The sequence below is a fragment of the Anarrhichthys ocellatus genome, unplaced genomic scaffold (assembly GCF_004355925.1).
Source record: "Anarrhichthys ocellatus isolate YVR2014 unplaced genomic scaffold, GSC_Weel_1.0 scaffold72, whole genome shotgun sequence".
Taxonomy (NCBI): domain Eukaryota; kingdom Metazoa; phylum Chordata; class Actinopteri; order Perciformes; family Anarhichadidae; genus Anarrhichthys; species Anarrhichthys ocellatus.
The window spans coordinates 1540258-1560654 of NW_022280102.1; the positions used below are offsets into that span (position 1 = coordinate 1540258).

At 42.3% G+C, this 20397-nt stretch overlaps 2 protein-coding genes across 2 annotated transcripts in view; one reads left to right on the top strand and one right to left on the bottom strand.

The window, feature by feature from the left end:
• The first annotated feature begins 170 nt into the window (after positions 1-170).
• On the top strand, positions 171-3884 carry acad8 (acyl-CoA dehydrogenase family, member 8). The gene is made up of 11 exons (XM_031873652.1): positions 171-309; positions 774-874; positions 992-1161; positions 1495-1604; positions 1719-1795; positions 1890-2027; positions 2157-2292; positions 2712-2809; positions 2915-3067; positions 3160-3262; positions 3387-3884. The coding sequence occupies exons 1-11, from the start codon at positions 192-194 to the stop codon at positions 3440-3442; spliced, it is 1260 nt and encodes a 419-aa protein (XP_031729512.1). The 5' UTR covers positions 171-191; the 3' UTR covers positions 3443-3884.
• A 115-nt stretch (positions 3885-3999) lies between these two features.
• The window catches only part of esamb (endothelial cell adhesion molecule b), a 35679-nt gene continuing 19281 nt past the window's right edge, over positions 4000-20397 (bottom strand). Inside the window, exons 2-7 of the mRNA XM_031873653.1 lie at positions 13161-13306; positions 11850-12051; positions 11265-11420; positions 6622-6744; positions 6391-6520; positions 4000-5282 (exon numbers count right to left, since the gene is read on the bottom strand). Coding sequence (XP_031729513.1) covers positions 4841-5282; positions 6391-6520; positions 6622-6744; positions 11265-11420; positions 11850-12051; positions 13161-13306 — 1199 coding nt within the window. The 3' untranslated portion in view covers positions 4000-4840. The remainder of the gene's footprint in view (positions 5283-6390; positions 6521-6621; positions 6745-11264; positions 11421-11849; positions 12052-13160; positions 13307-20397) is intronic.

Sequence of the window (20397 nt, forward strand, 5' to 3'; positions counted from 1 at the left end):
TAGATAGAAACTCCCTTTTTCTTTCATCTTTTCTCATTTTCATCACAACTGGATATTGAGAATCCTGATCCACACTCCGTACCAGCCGGTGGCGGTAATGCACCATAATGTTATTTGCCAACCGCCGTAAAATACCAAAGAAGAAGAAGAAGCGAAGCACGGCCGTTCTCTCCACCGCTGTGGAGGTAAACATGGCGGCTGTCGGACCTCTGGGAAGAGTCGCTAGACTGGGCTCCAGCATCTGCAGGAACCATCGTTTACTTTCTAACAGAAGTCCACAGAGAAGAGGAATAGCTTCTTGTGTCGACCGTAAGTCCCAAAAAAAACACGAGTGAACAGTTAGCATCAGTTTAAACGACAGAGGATGTGTGTTATGAAAGAAAGTCTCAATGGCACCGGGTGACAAGTGAACTAGTTAGGTAACCGCTGCTTGTACTCACTTCTTACTGCTCTCCTACACACACACTTCTGACTTTGGATAAAACAAGATAAAGTAAACACACACACTGTCAGGGTTTTATTTATTACGTTAATATTACGTTTACCTGTGACGTTGTTAGCGGTCATTGGCTAGTTTTGCAACACCCCTCTTTTTAGGCAGGTTGTGTGATGTGTGAGGGAATTTGAGCAAACCTGAGTTTAATAATTTAATATTTAAATGATTCAAAATGTTGGACATATAAACGCATCCTGTCATCTTTTAGGATGTATTTCAAACCATGCTTTATTATATAATAATATGGTACCGTGTGTTCTCTGCTCTTTGTTGACAGCTGCTCATGGACTCACAGATGAACAGAAGGAGTTTCAGGAAGTTGCTTTTAACTTTGCAGCCAATGAAATGGCTCCGCACATGGCCGAGTGGGACCAGAAGGTGTGTTGGAGCTCAAATTGAGCTGTCGGTACTGTCATGTTAGAATGTCCAAATAAATGTCCAATTAGTTAAATTTCATCAACTGTAGGTATGTTCATTTTTTTTCGCCCCCTCCAGGAAATATTTCCAGTGGAGACCATGCGAAAGGCAGCCCAGTTGGGGTTTGGCGGGATCTACGTTCAGCCGGATGTCGGAGGAACGGGTCTTTCTCGGCTGGACACGTCCGTCATCTTTGAGGCCTTGTCCACAGGATGTGTCAGCACCACAGCTTACATCAGTATCCACAAGTAAGCACACCCAATATCACATTAATGGCACGTACCTGCAATCAAAACAAGATGGAAAGATGAATTATTAGGTTCTTGTTTTAAGTCAAGAGGATGGATTACTCTTCAATAAGTCCAAACTACATATAGTAGAAAACAATGTGTTTGGCAATTCATCCATCCAGATGTATTTCTTTTATTTGGTTCTTTGCTTTTTCATCTTGTGAAAATAACTAGGTAAATGAACTCCATTGTGTCCACTTTCCACCATAATGGGAACTATATTAAATAGCTGTGATGTATATTTTCTATGTATTTTGCCTGCAAATTCGCAGTCTGCTCCTTTCTTTGCAGCATGTGTGCCTGGATGATCGACACATTTGGCAACACTGAGCAGAGGGAGAGGTTCTGTCCAGACCTCTGTTCGATGGAAAAACTTGCTTCCTATTGTCTCACTGAACCAGGTCAGTCTTTATATGGAAAACATTGAATAAGGAAAGGGAGGAAAAAACTCAGAAATGTGTTGCAAATTCAAGTTTTTCTGTGCAACCTATCGAACCTGTGATCTGTGATTCCAGGCAGCGGCAGTGATGCTGCTTCCCTTCTGACCACTGCACAGCTGAAAGGAGACCGCTACATCTTGAATGGTTCTAAGGTGACTGCAGCCCCGTTCATGCCTGCGTTACTGTGAATCCTCTCTTTTTAAACGGTGAGCCAGAAACACGTGTCGTCTCTTTGTGACCCTGCAGGCCTTCATCAGTGGAGCAGGAGACACTGACGTCTATGTTGTGATGTGCAGAACGGGAGCTAAAGGAGCAAAAGGCATCTCCTGTCTGGTGGTAGAGAAAGGAACCTCGGGCCTCAGTTTTGGCAAAAAGGAAAAGAAGGTAGAGTTAATTGTTGTTTGATTTAATAATTTTGCTCTGCAGCTAGTGTTAGCAGGTAACCACTAGATGGCAGAAGTAAGTCACGGTCTCTCAAGATTCAATCTTTGAGTTTTTCAATCTGCTCTCCAGGTGGGTTGGAACTCGCAGCCGACCAGGGCGGTGATATTTGAGGATTGTGCCGTTCCGGTGGCCAACCTGCTCGGTGCGGAAGGGCAAGGATTCAACATGGCCATGAAAGGCCTGAATGGAGGCAGAATTAATATTGGTGAGGAGGAAAACACTACTCAGGTGTACTGTACTATAGTTAATGATGCCCAGATGTGTGATGTATTCCCATAGCTAGTGAAAATGATTGGAATCACACCAATCATGGAAATACTTAAAAAAAAATGTGAAGGATGTTTGTAGGAAGCTGACAAAGAGAAACCATGTAAGAAATTACAAATTCTTCCTCTTCATAAATTGAAAATGTCATTCGAAAGTAGTAATAGGCATCTTTGCTCTTGGTCTGGGATGAGCAGCATCTTATGGCAGCTTGAGTTCGCTAACGTTGGCGCACTTTATATACGTTCCTGTGTAACCGACATTAGTCGGTTTTCCAACTATATGAAGACCGACCCGTATCAACGTCGCCTGTTGTTGGTCCAACCATCAGCCGCTTTTATACAAAGGCTCTTCCAACAGCGTCCTGTTCTCTTGGGGCGGCTCATGCCTGTGTGCAGCTAGCGAGGGATCATCTGTTGGTGCGCAAGCAGTTTGGAGAGACGCTCTCCAACAACCAGGTAAGAAGCTCCTTTAAGAATCCTACATTCAAGTGTTTAGAAACTGTTTCTGCGAGATACTGAATTCATCCTTCCCTCTCTCCCTGTCCGTGTTGATGCGAGTAGTATCTTCAGTTCAAGCTGGCAGAAATGGCCACCAAGTTGGTTGCATCGCGCCTCTTGGTGCGTGAAGCTGCTACAGCGCTGCAGCAGAACCGGCCCGATGCCGTCTCTCTCTGCTCCATGGCCAAACTCTTTGCCACAGACGAGTGCTTTGACGTGAGTAATGCTGAGCAATGAAAGTAAGAGTTAAGAGAAGTTTGTCCTTATTTAATTTTTTCCCTACATTACTGCCTCTTCTTTCTCAACAGATCTGCAACCAGGCTCTTCAGATGCACGGCGGTTACGGTTACCTCAAGGACTACGCAGTGCAGCAGTTTGTCCGAGACATCAGAGTCCATCAGATCCTAGAGGGTGAGGCTGTCTGACTGTGTATCAGATTTAATATGACTCCCTTATATTTTAGGCAGCTGTCATGCTCTGTTTAACAACCACAGTTTGTGTGACTCTTTTTATTCTCATTTTGTTTCCCCTAAAGGCACGAATGAGGTGATGAGGATGATCATTTCCCGAAATCTGCTGACAGAGTCATGAGTCTTTCCCCTGGTTGCTCTAGCAGGGACCATATTGTAAAACGTAGGTTTTTCTAGAATAATTGTTTCATTTTTAGCGACACTGGCGGCATGGAAATCCACAAAATCGCCTGAGAACAGTTTAGAAAAGTTTGTAGATTTTTTTCATCTAAACATTTTCATGTGAGGCTGCTTGTGTGGATACAAACTGTTTAAAAGGGTTTAACACCAACGTCAGTGTTGACAGGGAATGGTTGCTCCTCTGTATGTATTGCATATCTATATCACATGCAGTCTCAGCAGCTGTGCCTTAAAGTGTCCTTTTACATCTTATTTATATTCACGGTTACTGTATTGTTACATGACGTGTGTACTGCCACAGATATAAATAAATGGGTTGTGTATTGTGGGTTGTGTAATTAAAATGTAACACTCCAAATTAAATAATCTCAGCTTTCATTAAATGAATCAGCCTTTTCATTGTCACCCTGAATCCCACTCTACTGTGAATGATGTACATTTGATATGAATTGTTTGCGTGAGTGAAGTTATTAGTCAGTCGCGCTAAACTCAAACACTCCAGAACACTTTATTGAAAACTGATCAACAATCAAAACTGCATTAAAAGTGCTACATGTAGCCTTTCAGCCTCAATAACTCACCAACACATTATAGTATACTTACAAGAAAACCACAGACCATCATCGGCAGCAGGGTTGGTCTAATACCATCCCAGCGAATAATGGTCTCGCATGTTTACAGTAATTATATCATGTTATACCAAGCACCTTTCAACAGAATAGTAAGAAACCATTAACTTCAACACTATTTTCGGTTACATTCCAACTACCGTAACAGGCAATATACTCCTAAATGTTCTCTCGGCAGATATCGACGTCATGGAACAATCTCTACGTGAACAGAAGTGGGTCAAAAGAACGACAAAATAAAGGTGAAATACCTGAACTGTGATTTTGAACTAGTGCAGTTAGCCTGAGAGAAGTGACTGAAGAGTGATCCTTACACAGCCATACGGATGGAAATATAAAAGTGTGTTAAATGGGTTTATATTTAGTTATATAAATGTCCAAAGCACAACTGTTTAGCAGGAACGTCAAAACTCTAAACTAGCTGTTCGTTATGGTTTGACAGCATCCAGACACTGTGCTCAGTTCATACAACTCTCTCTGTTTTATTTATATTGCCTAAAAAAAAAATCATAATGTTATTGGATATCCTTTTTTGAAAGTCTCTTTTAAAAGTGGGAATAAAAATATATTTCTTACAAAAAGAAAAAACTGAAATGAGCAAACCGAAGGGACCTGCGAGGCGTCTTCTTCTCTCACAACCTTCCAGGCGTTGGTGGAGAAGGTGCTTTTCCATTTCAAGGCATTCTGTCCCTCCATGCGGAGCCGCTGTCCTACACCAGGGAGCCGGCTTGGCTCTGAGCAGGCACCATGACGGCTACAGCTCCCATGCGCGTCAGAGTGGAGGAGCTGATCTGTGGGGACACAGTGAGTGGGGGGGGCACCTGTGGCTGAGCCCCCTCAGTCCTGTTGGGGATGGCGACCACGGGGCTCCTCAGGAGCTGCGGAGGGCCCCCGTTTGTGCTGGGGGGTCGCTTGTGTTTGCGCGACGGAGTGCCCCCCGTGTTGTAACCGGGAAGCCCCTGTAGCGTGCTGGCTTCTCCGGGCCGCAGCTGGTAGGCGTTGATCACCGAGCCGTTGGGCGAGTACGGGTAGTGGAAGTCTCGGGGCTGCGGACTGGTGGCGACGGAGGACAGTGTGCCGTTCTTGGATATGATGTCCGAGCCGGTGTTGCTCTTTGCCCACGACACTCGCTTTGGCGCCTGAGCGTCCTCCCTGTGACACCGAGAGCAAAGCAACAAGAAGCAGAATCTCATTGATGAATCAAATCAAAAAATGACGAGGAAATAGGGCGACACACATTCAGCTTCAGTGCTTTACACTCACAGTGAGTTCTGAGAAAAAAAGTACTTTTTGTAGATTTTAGAATTACCTTATACAGTATTTATTACAGAATATACAATATGAGAGCAACATATTTTGATACTACAAGTAAAAGTAGTTATAGCACAATACATATACTTTTGAATAGAAGTCCTGTGTGTAAATGTATTGTCAACAAAAGGAACTATCAAAAGTACTCATTAGGATTTTTCCTAATGAATAAAAAATTCTTATCAACTCAATATAATTAATAAATGCAGAGGCATAGACTGCTGCTTTTGATTTAACAAAGGGAACAATGCAAAAAGGGAACCGTGTGAGTGCTCGCCCTACTTATTATTGAATTCAATGGATCGACGCGTCTGTCTGGTGGTGCCCTAAAGAAATAAAGTTATTTTAATATGATTGCAATGAGTGCAGCCACTTCCCTCCTTGCTTCTTTCTTTTTTGCCTTCGAGTATAAAGAAACATAGAAATGCAGTACTCAAGTAAAGCGCAAGTATCTCAAAACTTCCGTACATTACTTGAGTAAATGTACACTTTGATTGTCTTTCCAGCACTGCAAATAAACAACTTGTTTAGCACACACACACAGACACACAGTGTCCACTTTATTAGGTACACTTGTACAATCTAATACAACTGTACTGCCTCAAAGTACTTTTACGATACCTGTGATCAGGTTTTGTTGACACCGTCATAAATGTGTTATATATGTTTTAGCATTGCGGTCACATCTTTTACTGGACTGCATTAGATCCAGAGGTGTTTCTAATATTCTGCCCCCCTCATGTATGTAAATAGAGAGGACAATATAAACAACCTCTCAGTATAATGCAGTCCAGTACAACACCACCTTTATCCTTTACACATCTCAATGTCACCAAAAGAACGGAACCTAATAAACTTGGTGAAGGTTATTGTTGTATTAAATTGCATTAGATTGTACAGGTGTACCTAATAAAGTGCCCACCCTACAGCGTATAGTTAAAACTCTCACTTGATCTCGTTGGCCATCTCCTCCTCAGTGTCCCCTCTCCTTCTCAGTATGAATATGAGGAAGAGCCCCATGGCCACCAGTCCCACTATGGAGCCCAGTGTAGCCGCTGCAATCATGCCTGCATTGGAAGCTGGGAAACGCATCACAGATCGGGGGTTAACACCGAATGGGATTCACAGCTGTGTGATGAATACGCGGGTGTGTAGCGGAGTAGAAATACTGTGTGCTTACAGGTGATAACCTCCAGGTTAATGGAGCAGCTGTCGGAGCCGGCGGTGTTGCTGGCTCGGCATATGTACTTCCCCGACATGCTCTTAGTGAGGTTGCTCAGCCTCAGGGTGCCGTGTCGCTCGTCTGCGAAACAAGCGCACAGTTACACACGAGTCCCCATCATATATTTATGTGATCTGTGCAAGAGGGCTTGGTAAAACTAGAAAATTATACAAGTCGACTACGCCACAATATCACACACTAGGGAGCTACTTTGCAAAAGTAACACACATAACTTTACTGCAAGTGTGTGCTGTGAAGATTATATCAAAACCTCGCATAGATCTTGTTTATAAAGGAAATGAAATAAGTCTTTTTCTTTTTGAGAGTTCAGCTAGTTTTGGGCTGTGTTGGATTAACATTTTTACTTAGGTATACCTGCATGTTGGCATGTTTGTTAATATATATAATTGCGACGACCCCTCTTCTTGGTGCGTTCGGTGCGCTCTCTGTCTCCAGGCCTGCAGACCTTTGGGAGAGTAATCAGGGTGATTGGACACACCTGGTGTGCCTCATGCATGTGAGCCAGAGCAGCAGCAGCCTGTCGTTAGTGGGCAGATGTGGTCTCACCGCACATCTTTATGTGGTAGCTGTTGGTTCCTTTATGTTGTTGCAGCATGTTTCCACCCAAACACAACTGACTTTACAGATTCCTCCCATCTATTGGTTTGACTCGTTTTGCTCCTAATAAATGAATATATTCGTTAGTATACTAGTGTGTCTGCTGTTTTTGTCCAACTCTAAGAGCCGCGCTGTGACAAAATGCATTAAATAAATACACCGATTCCTAATTCACTTATTGAAAAATTATGATATTTTCCTATTCGTTTACAGATATAATTATGTATTTTGTAGAACAGTCATCTGTATCATTATAGCATCAATGTGTGCAACATATGGCGATGTTGAGTCATTAGTTACTGCTCATAATCCAGAATTGAATCCACTATTGGCCCACATCCAGTATCTACAGTATGTAGTTTGGGATGGGTTCCCTGCAGAGGATTCCGCTACACAATAATGTCGCAGGTTTAATATCTTCTCACTCCAAGGTTATGGCACAGCAGTAAGTGTGTGTGTGTGTGCACATCTGTCTCAACTGGGTATTTCCATTCAACACAATCTATTCCTCTTAGCACACATGGCTTTCAAATGCTGCGTTGATGCAAACATAGGCTGCAAGAAATAAACAAGCTTTATGAGGGACTTATCGCAACAAATCCTCTGAAATCCAATCGTAGATGTCACATCCCAGCATGTCTTCATGTGACGTGCGTTTTTTGCTTTCATGGGGGAACGTGAGGAAAATGAGGGTGGGTTTGTGCCAGTTTTGCGGGATCACCCTTCTTATGCGTTGTTTGGGTGGGTTGGTGTCTTATAAGTGTTCGTGCACGTCTGGCACACTCAAGAGTCAATCACTCAAATCATCCCGGACGAAAAGTCAAGGTTCACGTTGTGCCAGCGAGCAACATTTTAATGCAAGAGACCAGAACATCCTGAACAATCATTGTGCCCAAAGTTTGGGTGTTGGGTGGATTGAGCTTCTTGGTTTTTTTCTGCACCATCTGCTACCGCACCACCGGGAGCAAGGCTAATGTAGGCAGGTGCACACACAAAGCACTGCCCCCAGTAGAAGTGCAGTACATCTCTACATTGAAAAAGTCAGAAAGTATCTGTTATAATTTGCTGCTGATGAGCATTACCCGCCTGTGTTGGTCTGCTTAGTAAGTGTAATCGCACCCTAAAATGATTAAATGTGAAAGTAGCTGGTATTCATAAACAGATCATCACTTTATTGTTAACCTTTTTGACCAGAGTATTAAAACCGTGCCTCAGATATCAAAACAAAAGCGGGTGCCAAATAAAACAGTGGCAGATGAGAGTGATATGCACTTATCCCTCTCCGATTATTTAATCCTCTGGCTCGAAAAAAACCCAGCTGTGAAGAACCAAAACCCAATTGTGACAGATAAGCAGCTGGACCAAAATCAGCTGACTTGGAGCTTGGACTGGGTTCAAGCCTGCGCAGCGATCGGATACAGAGAGTGCTACCTCATATCATGACGGGGGCGTTACTCAGAATGAAGCCGCTGACGCTGCAAGGTCACCGAGCAGCGTTTGTTTAAGCCCTGACACATGACGCGTGATTAACGTATATGAAGCTCGCGGTGGAGTCGGCTGCCTCACGTGACACCCAAACGTTCCGAGCTGCGGTGGATTCGTTTTCATAATTAATGTAAAAGACCACTCACAAAAACAGAATGCAGTACCAATTTCTCTCGTTTAATTTAGCTCGCTGTATAACGTGTGTGCATACATGAGTGGTATTGATGTTCTAATTCTAATCCAACCAGTTAACTCTCAGCAAGAAATTAGCCTATTTTCCAAAATGTCAAACTGTTCCTTTGAGTTTTTATTTTCGGTCACCAATAAACTGATAGTTTCAGCCCTACGATGGACTCTTATTATTATTATTATTATTATTATTATTATTATTATTATTATTATTATCTTATTGTGTCCTCTGGTTCAAAAGGATAACTGAATGGGGAGACAGCTAAATCTAACACAACACACATACCACAAATATTAACAACAAATTCAACCCTTCTTTTAATGTTCGAGTCTCATATTATTTTCATTATGGATTTTTATTTCCAATATGAAACAGCTGTTTAAGATTACAGCGGGGATAAACTGCTGCTATTCCTTGAGAGTTCTAACATCTACATTCTTTAATCAATGAATGTGCAAGGAGATAGTAAATGTTTAAGAACGTTTACCTGCTTTGACAGCTATGCTCACCTTTTGTTTTTTTTCCTTTTTTGATGTTGATCATAATCTTTTTTTTTTTTTTTAAATGTAATCCTGTAAGGATTCATACAAATTTGTTTTCCGTCTACAGCTCAGTGGCTGTGATTTGAGGAGTGACATGTTGACTCAGGTGGGATGGGAGTTAAGGGAGATAAGTGGAAAATGTGTGAGTGAAAACCCTTACCCATGAACCCAAGGACAAGCATGGGCTGGGGACAGGTTCTCCATTCTTTTTGCAGAAGGAAAGATGGCAAAGAGAGAGTGAGTGAGCATTAATGAGAGGTAGGGAAGGAGTGGCGCAAACAGGATGGGGAGGGGGGGTGGAGTCAAGTCCCAAATCCAACTTATGCCTCTTAGGAGGGGTTGATCAAGTAATGACATGGGGCTTGTTAGATTAGGCACCAAGGTCAACAGGAAATGAGAAGTGCCGAGAGAGGATCAGCAGAGAGAGAAAACAGAGAGAGCGATTGCTGAAAGAGATGAGAGTCATGGAGAGTCACCGAGAGAGCATACATCAGCGAGGGCGGATAAAAAGATGGGTTTGAACTCAAGTGTCCATGGCATGTAAGAGGGTGAAGACGCACATGGGATGTAGGCCCCTGAGTCAATCAGAGGAAGTAGTTTTCATGTTTTGAGTCTGAGGACTTTTCTGCCATAAAGAGATAAAGGGCCAAAGATCAAAGCAGTTAAGTCAATACTCAATCAATCAGGCTAAGTCCCGCCGTTGCTCAGAAACAGATGGTGCTCTCTTTGCAGCGTCATTTGGAAACAAACATCTCCCAAATAATGCAACAATGGAAGCATGTAGGAGCAGAGCATGCACACTGGGAGAGGAGCATGCCGTGGTTTGAGTTGTCTCAATCTGTAAAGAGGATTTTGTGGCGCATGTTATGGCCTGCCAAGGATCGTCCTCTGAGGGGCATCTGCAGCGTCTATGAGGAAAGCCCACTGCTGTGTCTGGGACTGATGATCAAAGAATGTGTCCTGACAACAGGGATTTAGCATCATCTGCATGTAAGGAAGGTGCGTGACATTTAGACCTGCTCATAAACAGGCTCACAGATAATCTCTCTATTATTTTTGCTTCTGTTTGACACATATCTATGTTAACGAGGAAATGAGGCTGGCTGGAAATAACCTGACTAAAGACAAACGTTGCTCCCGCCGCCTTTTCTCTCCAAAAACAACGCAATTAATCGGGTAGAAATGTGACTGACAAGGTTGCCTGAACATGACACAAGGAGCCGGTGTAAGATTTGCCGCAGTTGTGCAAGCGTTCCTCAACCCCAAAAAACTAATGAAAATTGCAATTCTTTAAAATCTGCCTTTGTGCGCATTTAAAGTGCTTTCATGCAGAGGAGGTAAAAGTACTTTTTTTCAGCCATAAGTAGTCCGTGTGGTCTAAGGGAACCAGCATTTAGTCTGATAGTCAAAACCCAGGGGAAACAAAAACGGAAATCACTCCCTACACCACAGCTTGCTGCTCGTTATGCTTAATTGCTGTGATGGTGTGGTAATGAGGGGATTTAAACGAGCCGTTTTTGCAGAGACCATTTCTATGATAGAAAAAAGTAAGAAAAAATTGTTGAATTACATGTTTTAATGCTGCAAGCAACATAACCCTACATTATATCTGGATGGCTGCAGGGATATCACAACCTGTGCAAATAAAACTAATAGATAAGACTCAAAGCACAGTAAGTAAATGTGGTTTTTTTTTGTAATTTGGATGAACTGACCATTGAAGTATAAGAGTTAACATCCTGGTTATGTGCTGAGAAAATACTCACTCTGCATTGGGGCGAAGAAGACCTCCGACATGGGTGCAGCCTTGGTCCATTTGTACTGCGGGACGGGTTTCCCATGACTGGATTTACAGCTCAGAGTCACGTTGCCCTTCACCACTGAGTTTCCTGTCATGGTGCACACTGGGGGAGAAGGAGGGACTGTCGACAGACAGACAGACGGACGGACAGAGTGTTAAGATAAGAACACAGGATCAATAAGCTTATAATTAACTTATACGTAAGTTCTTTAATCCACTGCAAACAAAGTGGAGATTTTTTTTTCGGGGCTGCAGCCCTATTGCATAAAATTAAGAAAGAAGTTTTGATCCCACATTGTTTCCATCTGTTGCTGGAGGATGACATAATGACTTCAGAGCCAAGTGAATCCCTAAACAGCATGAGTCAATATTTGGACGTTGCTTGCTTTCATAAATACACATTTAACAGACCGGTCTGATCCGAAATCCTTTAAAGCATTTACTTTGCCTGAATTTCCACCAATCCGATGGAAACTGTGTGAGCTGTGTGTCACGGGCCGCTCTGATTAAATCTGACCTTTGAAGTTCCTCTGACGATGTGGTCTATTACCTTTGACATTTAGGTGCATTTGTCCGGAAATGCCATCACTGCCGGGGATGATGACAGAGCATAAGTACTGCCCGGAGTCCGACTCCTGGGTGTTGTTGATGTAGATGGAGAGGTTGGCTGAAGGCATGGCCGCACTGAAGCCCACTCTTTTGTTGAACTCATTCTGGCTGTGGCCGACTTTGCCTAAGCTAAAGGTTATCACCTGAACAGAAAGAAACGCATCCAATGGTGACACTGCACATCATTGGCCCTGTTAATTATTAATACTCATAACTAGATCAACATTTGAGTCTGACACTTTTTGTGAAATACAACACATTCTTAAAAGAAGGTGCTAGAGAGACTTTTCTCTCATTTGAGTGAAATATGTATATTTATTTTGTCTGTGGCCATATTAAGATGTGCAGATTAACCATATAACAGACATCAACGTCCTTCATGAAGATAATCCCGACATGTACAGATGGTGGATGTGGAATTTTAGCCTGATTTTCTGTTTGAGATAAGCTTGCAGGCGTCAGACACTGAAATTGTTTAGATTATATTAATCATGCAAAAGACCCTACACACTCTGACTGACACACACACAGAGTACGTGCAAATATGTACAGTTTCACCAGCAATTCGTGTCACGTTTCAGAGGTGCACTAAAAAGAGATGACATGTCATTAGTGGCATCCTTTACTGAATGACATCCGTCTTTCCGTCCACTATGAGTTAGATATGTGGTGGCAATAAGTCTAATCTCTCCAGATCACTGGGTTTATCAGCATGTATACATTATGTCATGCAGTACAAAATTACGTAAAATTCAGAGGCAACATGCCTCGTAGTACTTGGTCTTGTTCATAAATAAGAATTCCTCAAACACATTTTTTTATTGATATAGTAAAAGGTTACTTAAATAGGTTTGCTATTCTTTGCAAGGCTGCAAGCAACAATTGTTTTCTTTACCAATTTGTCAGCCAATTATTTTCTCAATGAATCTATCCAAAAACAAAAAGGCAGGTGAAAAATCTTACAAATAGTTTAAACTCAAAGCTCTTTTTAATTAAAATGATAGAAAACAGGAAAGCAGATCTTCACATTGGTAAAGCTAGCAATCGTCAAAATAGTTATCCATTCATTGTTTTTAACTGTCATGTCTTTGTTTTGAAGGTACAAGACTTCCATGATAGTAGTAGTAGGATCAGCAAACACACTGTTCTTTATGTTAATCCCTTAAAGAGGCTCTCCTTTCTTTCCTCCAAAGGTCAGAGCAGGGTCAGCCAAACAGCAGATCACTGCAGACTGATGCTTTGACCTTCTCACCTGCTTGGATTCTTTTCCCGTGAAGTGCCAAAGCACAGAGTTTTGGGAAATGTCTGAGATGGGGCTGTACCAGGCATGTAACACCACCATCTGGCCCTTGACCACCTCCATCTGTCCTCTGGGGATCTCCACCTCCTTGGTGTCACCTGGAACAACAACAACGGGACCGGTTAATCACCGAGCACATCCTGTGTCACGCTTCAATCGTATGTATAGAAATGTTTGTTTGTGTTTGTTTCATTTCATTTAAGATTATTTTTTTTGTCTTTGCATTCCCAGCTCCCATGTGTTTCATGTGTTTTAGTTATTAATTAAGCTACTGATTATTTTGTCAATACAAAATTTGCCAAATATGACATCTTCAAACATCTTGTTTTGTCCCACCAACAGTCAAAAACCCCAAAATAATCAGTTTAAGAAAAGCAGCTAATCCTCACGTGTGTTACATATAGATAAATAAACATAATTAATGACATGGAAGTTTACTCTGGTGGCTGTAGATGTCTTTGTTGGAATGTGTCCATTTGTACAAAACCGATCAGACAGAAGAAAAACATAAAGAAACATCGCAAATTGGAGAAAATCAATAACCCAAATGAAATTCCTAACTGTGCCATCAGCCAATCGGATCAGTTCTAACCACCAACAACCTCAGGATCAGTCGACTCCCCTTTGACATCTTGACATGTTGTTCTTTTTGCTTCTGTACGTTCAGCGACCCCAAACCAAGGAGGGCAGACTCATCACATCGTATGGAAGCAGCCAAGGGAGACTTAAGAAGACATGTGCTTCAGTTGTAAATTTAAATAAAGCTGCATTTGAATTAGATGATCGTCTGTTAAAGTACATCTTTATATCCATGCATTTTACAGATAATAAATGGTTTATTTAGCTGCAGAGGACGTAGAAGTTTCCTAAGGTTCACCATTGGCTTTTACAGTATTGTATTCCAAAACTATACTGGTCTGCATGTCACATTCCGTTTGCTAAATGACTTCAGTCTCAATGATTTTCCAGACACAAATAACGCTCAACACACAAAGCAAGTACATTTGATTTCAGCTTATCTTAAGGATAGAATGTAAAGTGAGGGCAGTTTAGGTGCATGGATTATGAGGGGTTTAAGGACGCATGCCTGCAAATTCCAAGAAAGTACAAAGCAACCGACAAGAAAATGCTTAATATTATTTTCATATCGGCAACATGAGCAACAAAAGGAAGGAATGAATGGATGAAGACAAGATGTCCAACTCACAGGGTGTCCAATCACCCGACCCGGACAGTGGAAGCTGGATCAGCTGATCCCCGCAGTCGGTGTCCACTTGTGTCTCCAGTTTGATTGGTGAAAAGAAAAAAACTGAGGCAAAGAAAATAGTGTTCTTGCCACTAAATCCTTCCACGGCAGACAACACAGTGAGAAGTGTCCCTCATGTGCTCAGATGGATATTTGGTTAAAAGGAGAATACACAGAGGAAGAGAGGGAGCGTTATGGTCCATAGACGGCCGGCCAGCTGAAATCTCCACATCTGTTCAGCCAGGCACGCCTACCTTCTTTTCCACACTGACAGCACGTAGAGGCAGGAGAATTAGGAGATTGGATGTGGGGCTTGGCTGAGTGTGCATGCGAAGAGTAGAAAAGTGTGTGTGTGTGTGTGTGATTTTAGGGCAGAAAGCATCAGAGAAAGGGAGAAACTTGTTTTTTGACCTATAGGTTCGCTGCGGTGACTCAGGACAAAGTGACCCCGGCGCTGTGGAGCTCCTGTCCCTTAATTTCTGAATCTGGTAAATCCTGTTGACTAATCCCGAAACAATCCCCGGCTAAATCCTCTCACCTCACGTGAGCAAAAGAGCTCAGCGGGACATGGATATGATCTGACACATGGTCGCTTCAGCCACCAACGCTGCGGGCACTGCCATCAACATCCTCATCATCATCATCATCATGGCCACAGAATTTACATTCAATAAACGAAGATTAGCAGACCGCTTTGCTTTACATTTAATCATTCGTCATGCGACGCTTGTGGAGTCTGCACGGTACGAGTTTGAAATGACGCATCCAACATGTGAGCAAAATATGCACTTAATAAAAAGGACATTTTACTAATCGTACAGTAACGATAACCTTTTCTTTAAAAGTGCAGTTAAATTAGTCTTCCTTCCTACAACCCCGCCCCAGCACTCAGAACCAACATGTGGATGTGATGTTATGGTCACACTGTGGGTAATACATACTTTTGTTTTTGCCGAGCGATTGGACTACAAACAGTGTTTCAGAGAGGTGCTGCTTTTTGTCAGTGGTGGGCCGTCAGCGCCAGCAAGGCCTTCTCTGCTGGCCTAAACATAATCACAAAGTTATAGCTATTTTATAATTTAATAATTTTTCATAAATACACTTCATGTAATGTAATTTATAAAAATATTTTTCTCACTATCGCCTCAGTTTTAAAGAGCAGCGTTGCAGTGAGGTGCAGCGTGTGCTGTGATTGGTCAGTGGGCGAGCACGTGACTATCGCGAAACGAAACTTAAGGAAGCCAGCAGAGCTTAGTCGGAGTAGTGAGAGTTCAAATTGAAAGATATTGAAGAAATGCTGACATTTTTTGCATTTTGCTTGGTGTAGATTATTATAATTTTTTTAACATAGCTTTGTTTTTTAACACTCAATGGCTGAAGGAGGAGAAACGGATTTGATTTGGGATTTAACCATGGGATTAAACTCTTTGTCAACAAAGAAAGGAGGATGGAGTTTGTCTTTAAGAGATCAGCATTTGGTAAGTCAACTGCGTTTGTTTTTTTACATCTAATATCTGAATGGCCCTCGAGTGTGTAGCAGAATGCGTGTTGCTGCTGTTGTTTTCCCGTTACGCTAGTTTAGCATAGCCTCCCAGAACACGTGCGGTGCCTCAGCTGTTTTTTGTTTTTTTGTTCCGGGTTCAGAGGTCACAGCCCGTTGTTTCCTATGTGAGCGCAGAAAACATTATATTTCCCACAATTTAAGCTTCTGCATTTTCCAAATGCACTAGTATTATTTAAACGTATTGTTCGGTTTGTAAGCCGCGTACCGAACGGTTTAATACGAATACGTGTGTTCAGCTGCAGGACAGCAGTGAAGGCCCAGGTATGAAATGCACGGCCCGCCACTGCTTTTTGTAGTCATGCAATAGTGTACACAACATGTGGATGGCACATAATTGGATTAATAACTTCTCCCTTTTCAAACACAGTGAGTGTTACAGTAAAGTTGAACCTGCCAGGACAATCGCACTGAAATAGGAAACCCATTCTTGTCCACAGAGAGCGTTATGATGACTGTACCTTTACAAATGTGTGAATTAAGAAACGGATGTTTTCTAGATCAGCCGTGTTGCTTCGAGTCTAGAACCACGCTAGCTGCTTTGTGAGTCTGTACTTTAGCAGTGACGCAATGTAAAGATATAGTGGAGTAATGTCTGCCCTCCGGTAAAAACTGCTGTCTCAGCACTTTAGCTGTTGTTTAGCGTGCCGTTAGCATCGTTAGCTTCTATCCGCCAGCTCCCATGTTGAACAGATATAATCTCAACTTTGCATGTGGTGATTTCTTTCTTTGTTCTACAGATTAGGGTTATCATATAATACCACCGCGCCCCTCTAGTGGGGCGCGGTGGTATTACAGGTGGGGCGCAGGGGGAAATGCAGAATTATTTTATTTAAAATTTTTTTTTTTTTTTTTTAAGCAATTAATAAATACATGGTGAAATGCCTGTACTTTCGTGTAAATGTTTACGTTACGCCGTTAACAGGTTACGCTTGCGCATGCGTGACGGCCATGATCCTTGGCGACTCACATGTGTGGCTTAGTGTTCCAAATGAAGAGACATTTGGCAGGCGGGAACAGAAAAGCAACCGCAAGCGATGCATCCGAGACGAACAGCAAGCAGCCAAGAAGAAAATATGATGACGCCTATCTTGCTCTGGGTTTCACAGTGAACGCGGTAGGAGATGAGGAGAGACCAGTCTGCGTTTTATGTCTGAAAACTCTAGCTGCGGATAGTATGAAACTTGTTTTGTTTAGTTTTTCACAGGTTGCACTATATTGTTATATTGAAAAGATGTTTAGTGCAAAACAGGTTAATTGCAGCCAATTGCAATAAGCAATTTTTTGCCAAATTGTAGTTCTTTTTTGCACAGATATAACTTTATTTGCATTGTTCTAACAAAGTGATTGCAATTTTCTTTATTCTATTTGAAAAAGCACAGACGGAGGAGTCACAAAATGTTATTTCAATAAAAATTCAACATAGACCATTTTGTTACAATTTTGTTGGGGCGGTGGGTCATGAACGTTTTTCTTCCTCCAAAGTGGGGGTGCGACAGAAAAAGTTTGAGAACCACTGATATAGTATATCATAAACTTTACAGGTAGTTGTCATGAACCAAAGTATTGGACACATTTTAAATTTCTGGCCTGATGATGAAACATTATGAGCATTAAACATTCAAAAAAGTCAACAAAGTTATTACAATTCCTCCTGAGTGGGGTGTGAATGTCTGCACACTTTCATCAGATAGATTAGATATTTCAGTCCGGACCAAAGTGGTGGGCTGCCATTGCTATTCATAAAGTGAAAATCCATGGCAATGCTGTCATCATCTACACATGATAAGATGTCAAAGCCTGTGAGACATTAATGCAAAAAAAATCATTCCTCTTATCATAAAACATGTCTTCATATCCAGCATTTCCTCATGTCACAGGACATGCATGCGTGAGATTAATATCTTTATCATCACCATCGTTCCTGCAGTTGCCTGCTTTTTCATGCATAATACATAGCAGCTCCATCTCTTTTTTTTTCCCAGATTTGAAACATAGTTTTTTCCTCACAAATCCTGTTAGCGCTCCGATTTCATCTCCAGGAGCTATTGTGATTGCTGTGAATCGGCGTGCGTCCGCTGTAACAATTATGTAACGGCACGGAGGGAAAAGGCCACGTTCGGGAAGAGGCTGCGATTGTGTCTACATGAAAGCTCTCCTCATGTAAATGCTATAAAGTGCCGCGCAGGCCGATTAACATGCATTGTGTACCGGAGACACAATCAGAAGGGATCAGGTTCTTCTGTAGGTCGATGGGAGTTCTTCATGATATTGATGATATTCCATGATGAAGCCGGATAATGCCCCTGTAGTCTCCTCACTACTCTTGTGCTTCTTTGAGCGGGTTTATCCTCAAAACTGTGTCATTCATTTGTTTATTAAATGAAGGAAAATCTTCACTAATCCGTGGCTGTCTCCATCTGGTATGTGTGTGTGTGTGTGTGTGTGTGTGTGTGTGTGTGTGTGTGTTTGGCTGCAGACACAGACAGATAAAGGCGGTTCAAGATGTGGGTATGAAGTCAATTTAAATCCGTCAGAACAGGAAAAAAAAAATAACAAGAAGAAAATCAAAAGTTGCCGACAAAGAGGATGCAGATATGATATGTAGCCTCAGTAAACTGCCCTAATTACATTTTTGCCAAAGGCGGTCGTTCAGCCTAGCCACGCTTTGTATCTGCTAATTGGATTCTTCTCTTTAAAATAAACAGTAGTTTTTGTTGTTGTTTTTCTTTCCTGCAGGGCATCCTGGCTTTGAGATATTGCCGAAGTCTCCGCTGCAACAGCAATTAAAACGGCCGGGCTGCCGGACGCGCACAGACCTGCAAAGACTAATCAAAGAAGAGTCGACCCTGTCATGCACGTCTGGAGCTGGGGCGCAATTAAGAGATCACAGTGCCGTGGTGCCGTGAGTCGCCCATAGGGGGAAGCACACCCATGTGAGAAAACAGATCCCAGATAAAAAGCACAGTGGAAATCTTCTTATCTCCAATAATCTCTGACTCTACGACTCAACGAAGCAATATATTAAGCGTAAACTGAGGCAACACAGGTTAACGGTGTAAATTAGGGTTTAGGGCAGGTGTATCCAAAAATAAACGGGCGTCTAGTTTATTGCTGAAGTACGTGTGATTTGCATGTCTAAAAAGGCCATCTGATTGTGACCGTGTTGTGATCGAACGAAGGATAAAAAAGTGAGTCCCTCTCTCGATGCCCTCAGGAGCCTGTGTGAAGATAGAGTGGGGCTGGTTAAAGAGGATCACTTTATCTTTAACCAGCCCCACTCTATCTCCCCGAGTAATCTCTGCCTCCACCCATCTCTCGCTCTCTCATGCGAGTCCCTCACTGCAGCTTAAGCTTTAGCTGAGGCTCAGATTTACCCTCCATTTACACCTCTGCCCCTACACTTTTCCCCATCGATACAATGGGGTGGGCCTGCCTCTTTACAAATCTCCTGATAATCTTGAGCAACGACAGGGCCGAGAGGTTAAAGGCCTCAACAGCGGCCGGATGCACTTTTCAGCATCCAAGTGATGCTGTAAAAGTCTCAACTTTGAACTTACAGAAAGTGTTTCATGTTATAATACCTTTTTATACCTCTACAGACCCTTGTATTTATTATCATATGTAATTTCCTGCGATATCGACCAATCCCGTGTTCTTGTCAGTAACACGGCTGATGTGCACGGAACAATGCTCGTCTAATCTCTACGGCGTGTTTTGTCTGTGCCGAGCTGGGATCTGTGTCAGAGCAGCGACAACAAAGTCTTAAAAAGGACCCCATAAACGCCGAGCTGTGCAAAAACAGACAACATAATGATGAATTATTTAGGCGTCAGATTTCTTGTCCTCATTATAAATGTTCATTAGTCTTGATGATAGCTGGATGACCTTCGGTTTTGCTTTTATTAAGGAATTTAACAAGTGAAGAACAAGTGTTCCAGATTCGTTTGATTCAGAATGAGGACAGACGTGAACAAAGAGTGCAACTGAACCAAAAAAACGGGGTTGTTGCCTGACTTTTTGACAGGCAGGATGAGGAGAAATATAGGACAACAAAATAGCCTTGTTGCTGTAAAGGGCTGACCCTACAGGCTTCAAACAGATGGTGCTTCAATAATAAATATTTGGGAAAGGCTCCTTTAAATTGGATTACATTAGTGTAATCTCTGCAGCTATTTTAAACCATTTGGAGTGTGCTATCTCATCACAGTCGCTTTAATCCCCCTTAACTTTTGATTGTGTTTAAATTGATTCTCCTCGCACACATGGCTCCAAACTCCCACAACCTCCCTCTGGTTCCCACCGCAAACTCAGTGGCTTCCACTCGCACATGCACACACACACACACACACACACACACACACACACACACACACACACAC